The sequence below is a fragment of the Bombus terrestris genome, chromosome 11 (assembly GCF_910591885.1).
Source record: "Bombus terrestris chromosome 11, iyBomTerr1.2, whole genome shotgun sequence".
In the NCBI taxonomy this organism is placed as follows: domain Eukaryota; kingdom Metazoa; phylum Arthropoda; class Insecta; order Hymenoptera; family Apidae; genus Bombus; species Bombus terrestris.
In genome coordinates, this window is record NC_063279.1 from 7,830,507 (window position 1) to 7,848,620 (window position 18,114).

Genomic DNA, 18,114 nt, shown 5'->3' on the forward strand with positions numbered 1-18,114 from the left:
ATTAGCTAAAAAACGTACAAAAATACTAAACAAATCTTTAAATGACAAACCAGAAAATGAAGGGGAAATGGTATTGTTTGCGAATGTTTAATTTGCTATCGAAGATATGATGAATGGAAAGGAGAGAAGATTTGGAGTGCATTATATCGGTTCTGATAAACGCGTTACGTGTCTTTTTGACATTTCCTTAGAAAAGGTATAGGATGAACAACTACTGCCAAGGGAAGGAAAGAGAAAGAGAGAAACGAATTATGCCCCTATAGAGATTTTACAGGACCCTGAAAATATCGTGTTTTTTGATGGTTCATATAGACCTCTTTCGATCACTATCTTGTAAGCTGCGAAAGAAAATTACAACAGAAAAAGTACGGTTCTTGCAACGCGTGGACACGCGACAACGTCAATAATAAGAAAACAATGACAGTACAAGACCATCCTTATCATTGGCTTGTCCTTTAACCGACAAAAACTACCATCATCGATGAAACGTTGCCGATCGAATTGTCGTCAAACAGTATGAGGCCGACACTTGAGTATCATCGTGAAGGAGGAATCCTTTCTCAGAAGCTTGGCGTGATAATTGACATTACGCTATCCGATAAGGAATCCTATTAATTTTTGATCATGTTAATTAATTTCTATCTTTTCTGCTTAGACCGGTATATATATTGTATATATTTTATTTACCGCAGGGGTCGAGAGAGCGCGCAAGAATGAAAAAAAACAATTTCATTCAGTATTTGTGTTTTTTCTTTTATACGACTTGCAGATGAATGACTAAAAAGGTGACGAATCACAATGTACATTGAAACAATTAAGACAATGTACTCTAAAAAAAAAGAAAAAGCGGGAGAAAATGGGAATGTTGAATCCAATCATTAACATTATAATCCTTTAACAGCATCTTTCAGATACAGACAACTGCAGTTTTGAGAAAAGGAATACTGGGAAAAAACAAGAAATTACTTGGATTTTGAATATTATTCTTATCTATAACGGTATAAAGTAGTCCATTTAGTGTTCAAAGTATTTTATTAGTTCTAATGTACTGACTAAAGCATCGTTCTATCTGCTAATTCTTTTAATTTAGATACTTTCTTCTTTTTTGTTCTTTTCTTACCTTCATATACCCCCTGCTATTTTATTTTTCTTTTTTCTCTATTTTCTGTTTATACTGGCTTCTCGCGGTAATGAATTTGATAATTGACTCATATAACAAATTAAAAATGAGAGAAAAAAAGCAAGACAACACATTATATGACACAAAATTGTTTTCTTTTCTTCTTTCCGACCAACAGCGCACCGCTAACTGCAGAATATAGTATGGAAATTCATTGTGAAATCTTAAGAAAATGAATAAATTTAATTTGAAAAGAAACAAATTTATTTCGTTCGTTTCTAACCTATAAAGTATCACATGTTGTATACCACTTTTCGATTAAAGTTAATCTTTCGATAAAATTTTATAATAATATGATTAATTAATGGTCACATTCTATGTGTATATAAATAGTTTTTATTTAACAACAAAATCTAAATTACAAAAATTTGATATTATCGCCTTAAAATTTTGTATAACATGTGCGTAGAATTGACAATAAACGAGATTATGAGTTTCCAGTTGAGCGAAAGAAGATACTTAACACTATTTAGTTTTCATTTTATATCAGTTACAAAAATAAGTAAATTAATTAGAAAAATATATTAGGCCTGCCAATATACATATGACATACATTGTTTACGCTAATCATTCGAAAATTTGACTAAATCGTTCAGTACATACAAAAGGAAATTTTGATAAAAATAATGACTTTTTTCTTTAACAAATCGTTAATTTTAATATTTGATTTATAAATAACATATTTCAATTTGCACAGGCCCAAAGATTGTACACAGCATTTCACAGATTTCATACTGTTAACACAGCCTTATGTTTTTATTATACATTATGTTAAATATCTAATATGTTATTTTTCATATGAAAGACTAGTCAAAATTAGACTAGAACTGGAATAAAAGATTTTTTATTTTTTTTTAAATTGAAAATAGGAACTTTGATGATTGATTCACCTTAGAAGAAACGCTATTGCAAATATAATAATATATAATATACTAGTGATGTTCAGTCTACTTGTAAATTTTTTTAATATATAATTATTCATAGAGAATATTTTTTCTTTAAGAAGTACATATCGGGTAGAATGCGTGAATCACGAAGTAAAGACGAAAATAATTTATTTGTTTGGCACATGATATAAATAATCGGAATTTAATCATCACTATGTTAGTAAGATGACCAATTGATTTTAACTAATCTTTTGCTGTTATTGTTGACAATATTGATGTACATCTAGTTAACATCTTTTTTTTTATTTTTATATTTTTTTAATTTTTTCTTTTTCTCGAACAACAATTTTTTATCTTTTCTGCTTTTTAATTTTTTTTTCATTATCTCAAGGAGATATTTTTTTAAATGCTTTTTTATGTGTAAATTTAAGTTCTCTATGTTTATTAAATTAAGAATAAGTACTTTTCATCTTGCATATAAATATTTTATATAGTCGAAAGAAAATTCGATGACATGTCATTCTTCTAATTTTAAATATATGCTTTTTTCTTTCATTTTTTACATTGCATTGAACCCATTTTGATTTTTACTAGAAGTAATTTTCAAGGGCAATTAAGACCTTTGCATCATACTTTTTAGATCAATGGGAGGCTACGTATCGAATAAATTATAGTAGCCTATAAATGTAAGGCACCGTATTTTCGTATTTGAGAATTTTGAAAAAGGGAAAAAAAACTTTATATATAAAAAAGCATACGAACCGAAGTGAACTTGAAAAGATTCTGAAAACGATAATAATGTTTTTGTACAAAAAAAAGTGTTTCATTCATATACATACAATTACTACTATCGAATATTCGATTTGATTTAGTGTCATTTTTTATCGAGTTACGAATGCTACTACATTTTCATATTAAATGTTTAAAGAAAGTTTATGAATGTTCTATTTTTATCGTATTAGAGCTCTCTGTGAGTGGTTTTATATGTTTATAAAAAAGCAAATAAAACAGAAACGAAACAAGACGAGAGAAAAACTCGAGCTTATAAACGCAACAGATGAGCCGTTGCACAAAAGCGCAGGCTATTATCACAAGATACGAGCATATTAGCTCTAGGTAAGTGTAAAATTACCTCATTGTACTTTTTTATCTCAAGTGGTATCAGTCGAATTGCCTCGAATTATATCGAAAGAGGCCAATTGCAAAAATAAACCGTTTTTCAAATATAAAATTATGCTAGATAATGTGAGTATTTTTGTACCAGCCTGCACAAACGTGATTACGTCACGATATAGGGTGAAGTAGAATCCACCTTGATGAATATCCTGGCTAGGTCATGATGCTCTTTTAAGTTTTGGTATGTACAATCAAAGACATGTTTAATCCTTGCAAAAACATCCGGATCATAAACTGATCTAGCAGTGTTAGTTAGATCGAATGGTTCTGTAGATATGTAAACATTCCATGAGTACAGAACATCTTTCTTTCTCTAATAATTTTTAAATTATCACATAACTCACCTTCGATACATAGATACTTCCATTGATGAGGGTCATTTTTATAAGATCGTGCCCTTCGACATTCTTCTATTGCTATTTTATTTGCCAGCCGAACTGATATCGCATACTGATTGAAACTGATTGAATTTTATTTTATTTAAACTTTTATTTTATGGAAATATACTCTAATATATTTTTTTTTCTTTGTACTTACTCGAACATGACGTAATATCGAAAAAATTCCACAAACAATTCCCCTAAAGTTTGTCGATTCTTAGGCCGAAGTATGGAAATTGGAATGTTCAATTCTTCTTGGATATCTATGCAATGAATGTCTGTATGTGGTGCGAATTTGCCCTTATAAAGTGAATGTAAACATGGTAAAACTGGTGGATTAACACCACCTAAAAAAAGAATAAAGAATGTATATATATATATATATATATATATATATATATATATATTAGTATCATATAATGTAAATCCAATACATACACTGCAAAAAATGAATGACCATAAGAACTAAGGAATAACTGGATATTGTCATGTTCTTGGCATCGTTGATATTCTGAGATTGAGCCCAAAGTTTAACCACAAGTACTAATGGTCTCACCCTCCAATCAACTGCAAAATAGTGAAAATAATTTCAGAAATTAAAACATTGTACATAAACAAAATATTTTTTATCTAATAATCATCTTACTCCGAGAATAACAGTAAAGAAGATGAGTATTCCGAATGCCAACAGCATTATTACAATTTAAATCAACTTCTAAATTTTGTATTGAATCGTAGAACTTTAGAATTGGCACCTTTGCTTGTATAAGTTCTAATTGTTCTATAAAATCTGTTAGTATAAAAAGGTTATTTGATTAATTCGAATTGATATAAAATTAATATCTGCTTCTTAATGTGAAACTAATACTTAAACTAACATACCACATCTCTTGAGGCATTTTAATATTTGTTCTAAATGCCCAATAGCCTCATTCCTTTGATCCATTTCTGTATGCCTCACTAAAAGGCACATGTCAACATCACTATTATCAGACCCAAAACCATTCATCGTAGAGCCAACCAAGAATAAACCATATTTTGGAAAAGCAGTCTGAAAATGATCACCTCAACTTAAATATCCATTCATAGGTAAACAAGTCAGAATCAAATAGTCATATATTACCTTAATATAAACATAAAGATATCTCCAAAGCATCATCTTGTTCCTATAAACAATCTCAGTCTGTTGATTTAACATAAATTTTGACCAAATTTCTTTCGAAAGTCTATCCCAAACCGATCCAATAAGTAAATCGTCCGGTGTACGGGTTACTTCAACCAAATGTGATCTAGCTAAAAATCGATCTGGAGCAATTCCGTATCTAGGAAACACATGATAATTGGGTGATAAGAATCCCATGTATCTTTTATTTCTAGGTGATCTTTGAGGAGGTGGACTGTTCCTTCCTAGAATTATAATTTATTTCTGAAGTAAATGAACAAATCAATTTGTGTATTATCAATATGAACGTACCTGAATGATACCTTCTTTTATTCTGATACGTTTGTACTTGACTCCTAGATGTTGACATAGTAGCGGGATAGCAATTAATAGATCTTTGACTCTGATAATATTGGTGCATAGGACTATTTGAAATTATACCATATTGCACTACTCTGTTGTTTGTAACGCTACTTGGAAGCATCTTGTGTGATTTTCTGTAAGAGAATAATTTCCTGATTTTTACATATTGAAAAATGATATTACTTATAACCGATCTAATTGTTTTTATTTATTTAAATGAATAATACTCACTTCATACTTTGTTCTACCGAAGAAATTACAGAATCTCGTTCATCCGAGCTCTCTGTTCGACTGCTATCGATGTGATGTTTATTCGGTGTGGGAGATCGTGAACTGAAGCCGCTATCACTGCCGTATTTTTCGTTATTTACGAAAGACTCTCGGAAAGAAGTTCTTTTACTCAATTTATTATACCAGTTTGATTTTTTATTTGCCAAACCGTTATTGTTTGGTCTAAAAGTAAAATGTGGAGAAGGTATAAGAGATGTGTTGTTGGATGTATTTACATGTCTCTGCCAGTGTCCTCGTTGTGTGCCATTATTTGACTGCATATACTCCACATGCCTTAAAGATGGTATCTCAACCCCCATCAATAGCTCCAATGGATAAGATCCTGTCTGCAAGAATACCGCTTGTACTCAAATGCATTTAGTCCATTATTGGAATACACTAATATTTAGAAATTTGTTAAATATAATAAACTTAAGAACATACTTGAATCATATGTCTGTTCTGAGAGCAAGCATCTGTGTGATATTTTACATATTCTGCTTGATGGAATGCACTTGCACCATGAATGTGCATTGTATGTGGTTGAATTGGTGGACACTGTCCATTTGCCTGTTGGCCACCCATTATCTGCACCATTATTTGTGGTGGATACACAGTATGATACATAGTCAAAATAAATATATAAAATGCTACAAAATATAGTACTTAAATCTAGAGGAACTTTTGTACTTCTTAACAAGGCAAGTATTATACTATATAATGCACTAAATATGTGAGTATTATTTACATAAATTTGTAATAAATTTCGATTTGAAAATAAAATTCATTAACAAAAAAATATAGCTACACATTTATCATTCACAAATTCAACCTTTTCCTGTCGTATTTTTTCATTGGATATATAGCATATATCTAAACATTTTAAATATAATTTGTAAAGAAATAAGTTAAATTAATGCAAAATGTTAACTGTCTGATTAATAGTCGAACAAATAACATAAATTCCAGGAGAACACTTTAAATATAAACCATGTATCTTATATTTTAATATATCTCATTTCTCTACGACCTTCAATAAATTCCCTGAACTCGTTTCTCTTATTGTATCTCATTTATTATTATTTAATTTCAACAGTAGATAGTACTTTTGATCGGCCGTTGTGACGTTTAAATATTGAACACTTCTATTTTTCGAATTCTTAGCAAAGGGTCTAGATTCACGACTTGCAAAGTGCATTCCTGCAAACACAAAAAATCATTAACAAAATTCATCATCGATTCGAATATAATAATTTTATTACTAATTCTTGTATACCAATCTATGTATCTATATAATATTTACTACGTGAAAATTTTCTATATTATAGGTTAGACACTGATATGTAATAACACTATATAATTAGAAAATTGTCTCTAAACACGTAACGATGATTATAGATTATATTTAATACACAGAGGTACCACAATCAGTTATTTTGATACGAATCATATACAGAAAAAAACTATCTATCATGTACATAACAGGGAAAATGGTTAGTTAAGAAAAGTGGGAAAATTAGAAGAATCAGAAAACCGATGAAGACGATGCAACAACAGGGATCAAAATTATGGACAATTATAGACTAGCATTAGCATTCACCGTCATTTTAATAATATAATCAGAAATTGATAATATACCTATTCTGAGTCGCCATGTTACAAATATCTGTTCTCGATCTAACGCGATATTTCTCTAAGAAAAAAACCCACGGATCTGTGATTCCTGATCGTTCTCAAGTGATTAATAGAGAACGATACGATATTCAAAAGTGCCTTGGTTTCACGATTGTATCTCCCGCCGGAATCCGGTAAATGATATATGATCTTCAAAACAACGAAATACGTATTTTCCTGCGGTGATCACGTCTTCGGGATTTGCACGAGAGTCTTGACACTTTTAACGCATTCCGACTTACTAAACTTGCCCGTTTAAATTTTCGAATTCTTCCATATAATAAACGTTTTTCGACTTGACACTAGATATTTACGAAATGCAACGTCAGATGGCGTTAGAAGAAATCGTGATTTACCAAAGGAGCAATGAGAAAAGTTGCCGATCGTTCGATTATTTTATCTATAATTAGACTACCGGATGTTATGCGTTTATTAAAGAGTAGAAGTATATAGAATTTACGTACAATATATAAAATTAAAAATAAAATAAAATGTGCAAAGTTACGACTAGACTGCAAATATGCAAATTTATATTTTTATGAACATAATTAAAAAAGAATTTAAGTGAAGATTCGTTTAGTCCGCTAATATATACTATAATATATATATATATAATATATACTTTACTTTGGATATTCTATACATCTTTATATGTTGTATCAATTCTGTGTAGTTTTGTATCTTTAAATTTTGCATTAATCCATAAGAATTTGCAATTTACTTATAACATTTACAAAGTGTTCAGAAAAATATGAATTTGCATAAACATTTGTAATCTACTTATAATGAGAAGGAAAATAGTAGCAAATTGATTTAGTTGAATGTATATTTCATGCTTCTTTTTGTTATCAATATACCCATATATGGAATAAGTCGTTATACTGTAATAATATATGAGATGAAATTTGTATTAACACATACATTCTCGTTTAATGTATGTCAAAATGCATGCAAATTGAAATTTTATCTGATATTCGTTTCATAGATTTGTCTTATAACTGTAATATAAAATGGCAGCCATATTGTTAATTCTTATAAATATTTTATTGAGAGAGTGGATGAAGAGTAGATACCTAATTATATTTCTTTTATACGTCTTCTTAATTATATATGTAAAAATTGTAAATTGTTTCGTTCATCTATCTTTTTTATTTGCCAATTACTGTAAAAATTTCATGCAAAAGTGAAATACCTCGTATAAAATCACTAAACTGAAAAAAAGGAAATGAATATTCCTCTACAGAGAACAAGGACTCGAATTCATGTAGAAGTGCGTTTTACCCTGCAATAGCACTCTAACCTCATAGCACTTTGCATCTAGAATTTGTATTATTACATTGTTTTTGATACTTCTGTTTAAACCTTAATTCATAAAATGCTATGATTTGGTATGATTTAGGTGGATGAAGAATACTGTTTCCTGAGCCTTTGAAATTCTATCTCTTTCTGTAAATATTCTTTAACAAATGGATGTTCCAAATGTGAATCTTTCAGTTGACTCAAATAACGATTAGCAACTTCAGGCGGCTTTCCCATATGCTGAGAAAGGACAATCATATTGATTAAAGTGTCTGGATTGTTACTATCTTTGTCCAAAGATTCTTGCAAAGCTGTTTCAGCTTCTTCATATTTAGCTAGCCCAATGAAACAAGTAGCTTGACCATTTAATAACATACTCGTACTGGAATGTTTGTCTATCATATCCTAAAATCATAATACATTAATAAATTGCTTTCTAATTGAACATTTCATGCAATACATATATGATCGTACTTGAAATATGTAATAAGCATCTTGTAACTTATCTCCACCACTGCTTATATTTAGCCATGCCTGTGCTAGTTGTGTCAGAGTGGCATCATCGTCCTTCTCCTGCATAGTTAGCAACTCTTTCTTTGCAAGATCTAATCGATCCATTTTTAAGTAAATCTGTAGCGTTAGGGCTAGACATTCTAAGTGATCTACATTACGAAGTATCCTAAGTGCTGCCTCTAAGTTCTTTTCATGATAGTAGATGGTTGCAGCAACGATTAGGAAGTTATGATTATCGTAATCAGCGCGGTTGGTCGCTTGTTGCAATTCGGTGACAATCACCTCTCTGCGAGCAGGATTCGCAAAATAATCCGCCAACATTTTCAGTGGTTGTAAATCAGGAGGGGAAGAATTATTAATTTCATCTAGCACAACACGGAATTTTCGTTGCGCTATGTACGCACGATAGAGGAACACATCTCGTTCCATCGTCACCTCTGGCGAAGATGACTATAAAAACAAAAAATGATATTAACATTCTATTTTAAGTAACTAGAATTTATTTTTAACATGCATGAATAAAAATTAGATTAACATCATGGAAATAAAGAGTAAAATAGTTCGTTTTGATGGTATTGGAAAAAATACCTTTAATAAGGAGAAGAAGCAAGGATATCGTTTGAAGGAAATGTACTTTGAATAAACAAACCTTTATTTTTTGTGCTTCGTTGATACATTGCTGATAGTTTCCAATATAAAAGTGATTTTTCACGTCGAAAAGTTCGTCGACGTCTGCTTGCTGCTGACGTGCCATCTTGTCATTTCGGTAATACTGTTTCATTCAGCTACGTGTTCCGGTTTTCAAAAATCGTGTACTGCAATACCGACTACTTCGTTCCATGAGAATAATTCAATTTTATATATTTTTTCAATTTGATCATTTTTTTCCAAATTTTAAGGTTAGTCTTTTCTTTTAACTTAGACGACTTAATTCAAGTATACGTTCTTCGATTTTAAATACAGTTTCGTGTATTAATGATTAAATTTAATATTTTCCATTTATCATATCCTTAACATATTTTCTGGAATATCTGTTTTTAAACGTCGTAAAAAATTGTAAAATAGAATATATGCAAATATATTAATTATATCGTATACAAACAATTGTGTGTATAAATTATAAATCATTATTTCAAAAATCATAATACAATTTGTTTCGTCATTGAGGTAGTAAATGAGACAATTGCAATGGCTTCATTATAGTATTATACACCTATACATATTAAGTTATTTATTGCATTAATGGTACATTCTTTTTTAATTGTTTAAGCGATGTCATTTCCCGTATTTTTAAGATCTTTTTTATTTTTAGGTTAAGCATTGTGATATTTTACAGCATAATGCAATGAACTTTATAAAGTAAGGTAAACAATTTTATTGGGATATGAGACGACATTTTCATATATAAATTTTCTAAAGTATTATACATACCAATTCCTGTATGATCCAAAAATTACAATTAGTTTTATTTTAAACTTTGTCTTCTTCTATTGAATGCTATAAAGCTGCTATTGGTGAACGTAAAATAAGATATTCTTTTTTTTTATTAAATATATGAAAAAGTTCATTTAAACAACAATTAAAAATGGATGTTAGTACACTATTTAAAGTAAGCGTGCAAACTGTTAGTCTTCGTAACAAAGCATTAGGAATTAATGATAATACACGGAACCTAAAAAGGGCAAAGAATAAAAGTGCCTTTTTTATTAAAGCTCAAGGTGTTGTTGCACAAATTTCCAAATTACGTGAATTCCTATTGGAGAACCGTAAAGCATACCTAAATTTTTCAAACTATTTGTCAAATGTACCAAGCATGTCAGATGGAGATCGTGATAAAATTGATATTGGTGCACAAAAAATAATGAGTACCTGTTCCCAATTAATCAAGGATTTAAGAAGAGAAATAGCAGGTTCTGAAGTTTCTCCACAAAACTTAGAACACAGAGAAATTATGTTGTTATTAATTGAGGATTACCTAAAGAATGTTTGTAAGATCTACTCAGAACAAAAAGCAATACAAGTAAAGAGAGCGATAGAAGTAAGAAAAATTGCCAAACTAGAATTGGATACAAAGCCTATCAAACAGATACAACCTAAAGTGGAAAAACCTAGCTTAAACACAAATGAAGCCGAAGATAAGGAAAGTAAAATTGATTCTAATAAATCTAGTGCTATGAAAATACAAGAAATGAATGGTGATGTAAATGCACTGATGTATGAAGAAAAAATATCGCCTGAAGATATACAGACCTTAGAGGCAGAAAACAAGCAACTATATAATGAACTTAACACATTAACGGAAGAAGTGAAACAAATAGAAAGTAAAGTTGTACATATAGCAGAACTTCAAGAAATATTCACAGAAAAAGTATTGGATCAAGACAAGGACTTAGATCGTTTAATGACGAATGTCGTTGGATCGACGGAAAACGTAAAAGATGCTAATGAGCAAATTAGGCAAGCGATTCAAAGGAATGCTGGGCTTCGAGTGTGGATTCTTTTCTTTCTTTTAGTTATGTCATTCTCTCTGTTATTTCTCGATTGGTATAATCCTTAAAATAAAGAAGTGAATGTGTTATTTTATTACAATTGTTTGTACATATTTCTGAAGGTCGTTGTACTATATGTGAAATATTAATATGCATAATACTTATATGTCCTACTAGATTGTTAATGAAAATGAACAAAATATTTGCCAAAATATGTCACTGTATTTTATCCCCAAACATTTTACATAATAGCTACATCTTATATAATAAAATTTGTAGTATATATTTACTTATATATACACATTCGCACATGTGCAACTGCCACATACAATTTCCTTCCTTCTTTTTTTTGTTGTCCTATTGATATTTGGTTTAACAGAAAGTCATTCTGTAAATTAATGAAAGTATCGCAAACGCTCGTATAAGATACATTTTCTTGTACCCTTTATCACTTAAAGATCATATATGCTATCTTACTTTAAAGTATTTAGAGGCAACCTGCTTGATATTTGTTTTTTACTGAACATATACCCGCTATGAATAAGTAATAAGAGTTCTATAAATTCCTTACTGATGGGATATATATCCAGTACATAAAAAGTGTAATGTAAATAGGTTTTACGATCTGTCACTATAATTTTATGTAAAAAAATATTTACACGATACACCATCCATTATTAACTTTGATTTACAGAGTTATTTTAATATTTGCTGTGAATTTCCCAAATAAAAACTAATAAACTCAAATTAGAATCGCGTCTTAATACAAAAATAATTCTTATAGCAAACTGCCTATTTCCCCGATAACGCAAAGTTTGTTTTGTTTTTTAGAAACAAATAATTACCTATGTAAATATGAGGAGAAAATTGCTCTTGAAATATAATAATAATTCGTGTATAATTAAATGCGTTGTTTGATTATAGTGAATAAGCTAATATGGAAAAAACAATATCCAGTTATTTACAACATTAATGTAAATATGAATTATTATTAGATTTCTAGTTATATTATATTTGTATATCTTTTTGCCTCTAGCAAAACGATACTTAAAACAATCTTGTCAGCATAAAAAATTTTGATGTAAATGAAATAATAATATGGAATCGCATAAATTGCGATTATAAATTAATTATGGAACGTTTTTTAAAATTTGTTTGTTTACAATTCATTTGCTTTTTGTTTTCTTTTTTTTACAAAAATCATTTTTGATTTAGAATTTGATTTATACAAAATGTTACAAAATTCTAACTCTACCTTTTTTTTAAAGTGATAAACAATACGGTGTAATAAGCATATGTAAGTTCTGTATAATAAGAAATCACAAAAAGAGAAATCTTTACACCAAATATTCATACAGTATACAGTGTTATTATATAAAATATGTTTCAATATTTTTGAACATAAACTAACTTTACATAACATATTATATTTAAGGAATCATACTTAACTACCTTAATTTAATTCTTCTATCAGACACCTATCAAAAGATTTTTGACATTGGAAAACCACTAAAATAATAGTTTTAAGCTGGTAGTAGTACTTTGCAATTGATAAATGTATAAACAAATAGATGTGCTTTAAGGTGTCTGATAACGGGAGAAATAATATTTTCCATTTATCAAATATATTTAGAATGATACAGTAAAAGTAAGAGATTTTTGTAATTTACAAAAACAGGATCTCACCTGCTTCCGAGATTATAGATGTAATTTCTCGATCATTTAATGTACCAAATTTTTTTTATAATTATATTTATAACGAACACTTGCATCATACGGACAAAATTTCCCTTCTATCAAACATTGAACAATCCATGTTGTAGAAAGTAATGGAATTTGTAGTTTATTAGCCTTCTCCACTGCCCAGGATGGGCACAAACTATTTGTAAGAACTACAGTTCCTTGTACAAAACTTTCCATTACATCTAAAAATTGATTAAAAGTCTTATTTAGTATCAATACTTAATATTATATTTTCAATTTACAAAGTTTTCATCATAAAAAATATTCATACCTGCTTTATCCGCTAATATAATAACAGCACCTGCGTTTTCACAAATTTGGCGCCAAAATGGAGCAAATTGTTTTTCAGACTCTACAACTGGAATTATCACAACAACCTGAGTCAATGGTTTGTTGCTTTGTCTTTGGAACATTTCGATATATGAATTTTTATCCAAGCTCCATCCCGCTGGTAATCCATCTTCTGCTGGATTTACAAATTTTCCCTGTAAAATACGACAATTATAAACTACAAAAAATAATAAATTTTTGTATAAGAGTACTAGAATTACGATACTTACCTCCTGACAACATCTTATTATCCAATTATGATTATAAGCGGGTATACCGACCGAAAGACACAACAGAGTCTTCGCAGTTGTGTTTGGCACGTTCGTTATTAATTTTGTATTTTTGTACTCGTCTTGTGGGATTTCACTGAAGTCAGTGTAGACTTTTCCGCCACCTGCCACTATTTGCTTGTTTAATCTATCTCTTATAAAAGGCTTTTTCGACCATTCTATCTCATCTTCGGTTCCTGGATCTGAATCTTTATCATCTTGAAATCGATCGATAGTCTCTACGGATGCGCAGGTAAGAAGGAAAGACATGCCTTTAAACAGATTCGAATCTGTACGCGGAATTGGACCAAACATTGCAATGGTTTCTTCATCATCTACTTTTTTTTTACTTCTCGATTTGCTTTTAATTCGATTTTGTGGTCCTTTAACAACTTGCTCATACGGGGTTCCAATTATTTCAGGTTGTACTCCAATAGAAAAGACTTCGTCCTTTACAGAAACATTAGAGTCGCTGGAAACGCCATCACTTTCAAAGGGTATTTTCTTCTCTTTTTTAATCGATGACGTTATACCCGATACAGATGGTTCTACTTCAATTTTGTTTGTAGGAGTCTGAATTAGTTTAGATTTAGGAGTAGAAAAACTGGGAGTGGCGATTCGTTTCGAACGTCTTTTTCCATCAACCATATTATCTAGTGTTATTTGCCCTAAATGCTTTGGCGTAGATGGAAGACTCTTATTCCCCAAATTGATTTCCTCTTTCAGCACTTGAGCCTGATCAGCTGATAAAGAGAGATCCTTGATTTGAACTTCTAGCTTTTCTCCTTCGTCTGTCTCTACCGTGTAATATACTTCGTTATTTACAATCTCAGCATTGATGATTATACCGCACGATCCATAATCGTAATTCTTGGTAGCGGCATACACGGATAAACCCTCTTTCAAAACTTTCGGTATCGGTATAACAAAGTCTTCTATAAGTATTTTATTTTTTCCATCATAGAAGTTTACCTTATATTTCGTCTTTATTTTATCGATAACTGTACCGGGATAATAATTATTGTCGGACCATTTAGCGAATACAGCCTTACCAATTAATTCATCTGCTATTATATGCGATTCGGATTTCGTTGAAACATTTATAATGCTCGATATATTATCCGTATGTTCCGTTTTGCTCTTTTTTCTATTCGGTGTATTAATGCTCTCTGCGAGATTTAATACCTTTGAAATCTTGCTCACTCCATTTGACTGATTATCTGATTTGGTGCTTTTACTTCTTGGCCTCTTTACTGCTTTGCTCTTCTTTGTGCTTTTAGGAGTTTGTAACTGAATTATATCTTGTGATACTTCTGGCGTAGAAGACCGAATCTTTTGTAACTGGTCGTCTATCCTCTCGTTGCTAACATTGTATGCATCAACTCCAGTGAGTTCGGTATTTGCAAAGTTTAAAATAGTTGTTGCAAGAAGATGACTGTTTTGCCATTCTTTGCTTAGACGTTCGTACGCTTCGTCTATTGCGTGTTTATCATTCAGCGAATGAATATCTTGGCCGTGTCTTTTCGCATGTTTCGCCGGTATTCTCGGTAACGAGAAATGTGTACTATCTCTTATCGCAAGCTTGGCTGCCAGTGAAGCGGCACTAGATGCGGAACTTAAGCTGATTGTTGAAGCAAATGAAAGCCTGGAAGGATTCAGCTGATATAATTGCGGGTTACTGTTTACTGATCCAGGAGATATTTCCTTATTGTCATTCCCAGAAATGTCTGCCAATGAAGCAGATGTATCATTGTTTTTCTGTCTGGTTAAAGTGGAGCAACTGTCTGTAGCAACAGTCTCACATTGCACACCAATGATTTCTTTACTTAGAAATTCCTTTGTGCCTTCATCAATGTGTAATAAACATTTCATTCTAACATACATACCAATTTCTTTTTCCATTTGTAAGGCTTTTGTGATAGTACTACTGTGAATCGAGTTCGACTTACTTTTGTCATCTACTATAAAAACATCAGGCTCATTGTCACTTACACTTAATAAGTCAGCATGATCGCTGTCTTTAAGTATAGAAATTGATTTAACTTGCTTGTTTATATTATGTACGGATGTGGCAATGTTATCTGCTTTATCAAGAACTGGCATATCGTTAAATGTGTCTGATTGTAAACTAGCTGTACTGTCGGTATCGCATTTTTTTGATTCAGTACTTCCGTTTACCAATTTACCACTAGATTTAACCGAATCAAGGGATGATTCTTTGGCATTTTCTACCGATTTATAACTAAATTCGCTACTATTTTTACTGTCGTAACAACTTTTGTATATTGTATCAGACTTTGTATTATCTAGGACACTCTTACTCTCGGTTTTTCCGCCAGAATCTTCTTGAGACGAATCTAATACTATCTTTTCGCCATCCTCATCAATTTCTACTAATTCTTTGGATCTCGGCTTAGCTTCGTGAACAGTAGTTTTATCATATATAAGTTCTATGCTCATTCGCGATTTGGATATGCTCCCAGAATACATGTTAGAGTGAGATTCACATACTTCTTTAGACATTGATATTTCTTGAACATTGCTACTGTTTTCTTCTGAACTGATGTTTCTTTTAGGCTCAATACCATTTTCCATATCTTCTGCTTTTTCACTGTATGTTACTTTACTATCTTCTGCTTCAATTGTTCTAATGCTATCTGTATTTTTATTATTCAAATCCGCTTTTAATTTCTCAACTGCAACAGTTTTTAGAGAAGACGTACAGTCCTTCTCTTTTGTTTGAACCTGTATTACTCTATTTTCATTAGATTGTGATACATTTTTTACCTCTGATGTCTCTTCATTAAGGTCTCTCTTTGTAATAGCTTGATGTAGTTTTGGTGCATCATTAAAATTTTTGTTCTTATCTATTTCATAATCTTTCATTTCCAATTCCAGGTGGTTTTCATCTCTATCTCTTTCTTTACATGATATTGACAATTCTATCATTTCTTTCATGTTGTCATCTTCTCCAACATCCTGAGTTTCTGCAATTATGATATTTGTGTTAGAGCAATTTTTAGGAAATTCATGATGAAAATTCCAATTTTCTTCTTCTTCCTGTACTAGTTTCTCAGGCACTGATACATCTTCCCTAGATGATGTTCTTAAAATTTTTGTAGGTGGTTCACTAAATGAACCCATTTTACGTTTTAGACTTATTATATTAGTACCACCTTGTTTCTTAGATGGTGAAGACGCTTCAGATGGTGTGCAATGTATTATTTCTTCATTTTCATCATCAGAAAATTTGTCTTTATTCTCAAAGGTACTACTTTCATTAACCTCTTTCTCCTCTTCCTTTTTAGATGGCTCTATGTCCTGTTTTTCCTTTTCCTTCATAACTTCAACGTCCTGCGTATCTTCTACTTTTATAATATCATCATTCTGTACATCAAGCTTTGCTATATGCTCAGCCGTTAGTTTTATTTCATTCAAAGTTGATCCTGCGTTATCACCAGAGACAAAAGATAATGTTTTTTCATCTTTTGTATTTTCTAAATTTCGTTGCGATTCATCATCGCTTGTATCTATTAGATGAAAATCTTGACTTTCATTCAAACTATTGGCTTCACTAGATATCAAAATCTTGCTCTTTTCAAAACTTTCAGAACATATATCTTGATTTTCCATTGTACTATTTTCTATCTTTTCTATTTCTGACATATTTTTTTATCTTTTTTTTGCTAACATACTGGAATTAAAAATATATTAATGAAAATTTATTAATTTAATTCCCCTTATGGATAACTCTTAAAGTTATGTATTTTAAAACGAATAAATTCAAATTGCTAATTCATAAAAATCGAGATAAAGCATAAAAAAAGATCGAAGCGAAATTCAAGGACACCCTATATATCAATACGGTGTTTACAACGAGAATAGAAGGTTACGGCGGGAACATCATGTGATCACGAAAATTTCTCGGAAATCTCAAGTTATAAAAAGTGAAACGTACCACAATTGATTACGCACAATGAGGCGTATTTTTTCAATTGAATTATTTGTACCTCCTTGTCAAAATATTACATTTGCTGTCGAAGATAAATATGTTCGCCGGCCGTCCGAAGCGGGAGCTCATGTATTCCTTCTGCCCGCTACTTTCACACTTGCTCTTTCTAACCTTGTACCTCGTACACGTTTTGATCACGCACTTCTTTTTATTACTAATCTCAAAAATTACATTAATAAACCAGTCTCCCATAGAAAATACCACGAAAACTCCACTTTTTAGACACAAAGCAATACAGGCCATAAAACGCCATCGCCACTTTTAGTAATCATAGATTATGTAATTCTAGATTTGCAGGGTTTCGCGGCTAGGTAACAAGGCACATTTACGAATTGACCAATTGCGTCGCTTCTTACGAGCGGCGTAA

At 30.8% G+C, this 18,114-nt stretch overlaps 4 protein-coding genes across 9 annotated transcripts; 1 reads left to right on the forward strand and 3 right to left on the reverse strand.

The window, feature by feature from the left end:
- Window positions 1-187: 187 nt before the first annotated feature.
- On the reverse strand, window positions 188-7,768 carry LOC100644027 (poly(A) RNA polymerase gld-2 homolog A). Of its 4 annotated transcripts, none has more exons than XM_003399021.4 (11): window positions 7,057-7,768; window positions 5,863-6,618; window positions 5,380-5,765; window positions 5,098-5,282; window positions 4,747-5,030; window positions 4,506-4,674; window positions 4,270-4,413; window positions 4,062-4,190; window positions 3,781-3,970; window positions 3,588-3,703; window positions 188-3,510 (listed from the first exon to the last, which is right to left on the reverse strand). In XM_003399021.4, the coding sequence occupies exons 2-11, from the start codon at window positions 6,043-6,045 to the stop codon at window positions 3,347-3,349; spliced, it is 1,950 nt and encodes a 649-aa protein (XP_003399069.1). In that variant the 5' UTR covers window positions 6,046-6,618; window positions 7,057-7,768; the 3' UTR covers window positions 188-3,346. The 4 variants fall into 4 exon arrangements, with proteins under 4 accessions (XP_003399069.1, XP_003399070.1, XP_020721016.1 ...); XM_003399022.4 differs by having other exon boundaries at window positions 5,098-5,300; XM_020865357.2 differs by lacking the exon at window positions 7,057-7,768 and adding an exon at window positions 6,722-7,033 and having other exon boundaries at window positions 5,098-5,300.
- A 132-nt stretch (window positions 7,769-7,900) lies between these two features.
- LOC105666253 (coatomer subunit epsilon) lies at window positions 7,901-9,695 on the reverse strand. Its single transcript, XM_012313882.3, has 3 exons — window positions 9,554-9,695; window positions 8,866-9,354; window positions 7,901-8,796 (listed from the first exon to the last, which is right to left on the reverse strand). The coding sequence occupies exons 1-3, from the start codon at window positions 9,683-9,685 to the stop codon at window positions 8,488-8,490; spliced, it is 930 nt and encodes a 309-aa protein (XP_012169272.1). The 5' UTR covers window positions 9,686-9,695; the 3' UTR covers window positions 7,901-8,487.
- LOC100643820 (syntaxin-18) lies at window positions 9,538-11,493 on the forward strand. 3 transcript variants are annotated; one of them, XM_048410046.1, is made up of 2 exons: window positions 9,538-9,670; window positions 10,217-11,493. In XM_048410046.1, the coding sequence occupies exon 2, from the start codon at window positions 10,490-10,492 to the stop codon at window positions 11,459-11,461; it is 972 nt and encodes a 323-aa protein (XP_048266003.1). In that variant the 5' UTR covers window positions 9,538-9,670; window positions 10,217-10,489; the 3' UTR covers window positions 11,462-11,493. The 3 variants fall into 3 exon arrangements, with proteins under 3 accessions (XP_048266003.1, XP_012169271.1, XP_020721017.1); XM_012313881.3 differs by having other exon boundaries at window positions 9,669-9,803; XM_020865358.2 differs by lacking the exon at window positions 9,538-9,670 and adding an exon at window positions 9,973-10,149.
- A 100-nt stretch (window positions 11,494-11,593) lies between these two features.
- On the reverse strand, window positions 11,594-18,033 carry LOC100643705. Its single transcript, XM_012313880.3, has 4 exons — window positions 17,694-18,033; window positions 13,697-17,429; window positions 13,408-13,621; window positions 11,594-13,318 (listed from the first exon to the last, which is right to left on the reverse strand). The coding sequence occupies exons 2-4, from the start codon at window positions 17,399-17,401 to the stop codon at window positions 13,116-13,118; spliced, it is 4,122 nt and encodes a 1,373-aa protein (XP_012169270.2). The 5' UTR covers window positions 17,402-17,429; window positions 17,694-18,033; the 3' UTR covers window positions 11,594-13,115.
- Between the last annotated feature and the right edge of the window lie 81 nt (window positions 18,034-18,114).

Bases quoted from the DNA above. Each gene is read 5' to 3' on its own strand.
- LOC100644027 (XM_003399022.4), bottom strand. From the start codon at position 6,045: ATGTATCATACTGTGTATCCACCACAAATAATGGTGCAGATAATGGGT. The intron at 5,031-5,097 runs GTACGTTCATAT...TTATAATTCTAG, and splicing joins TAAAAGAAGGTATCATTCAG to GAAGGAACAGTCCACCTCCT. The intron at 4,414-4,505 runs GTATGTTAGTTT...TTATACTAACAG, and splicing joins AAAATGCCTCAAGAGATGTG to ATTTTATAGAACAATTAGAA.
- LOC105666253 (XM_012313882.3), bottom strand. From the start codon at position 9,685: ATGAAACAGTATTACCGAAATGACAAGATGGCACGTCAGCAGCAAGCA. The intron at 9,355-9,553 runs GTTTGTTTATTC...TTGTTTTTATAG, and splicing joins ACGAAGCACAAAAAATAAAG to TCATCTTCGCCAGAGGTGAC. The intron at 8,797-8,865 runs GTACGATCATAT...TTATGATTTTAG, and splicing joins ATGCTTATTACATATTTCAA to GATATGATAGACAAACATTC.
- LOC100643820 (XM_048410046.1), top strand. From the start codon at position 10,490: ATGGATGTTAGTACACTATTTAAAGTAAGCGTGCAAACTGTTAGTCTT.
- LOC100643705 (XM_012313880.3), bottom strand. From the start codon at position 17,401: ATGTCAGAAATAGAAAAGATAGAAAATAGTACAATGGAAAATCAAGAT. The intron at 13,622-13,696 runs GTAAGTATCGTA...CGTATTTTACAG, and splicing joins TAATAAGATGTTGTCAGGAG to GGAAAATTTGTAAATCCAGC. The intron at 13,319-13,407 runs GTATGAATATTT...ATCAATTTTTAG, and splicing joins TATATTAGCGGATAAAGCAG to ATGTAATGGAAAGTTTTGTA.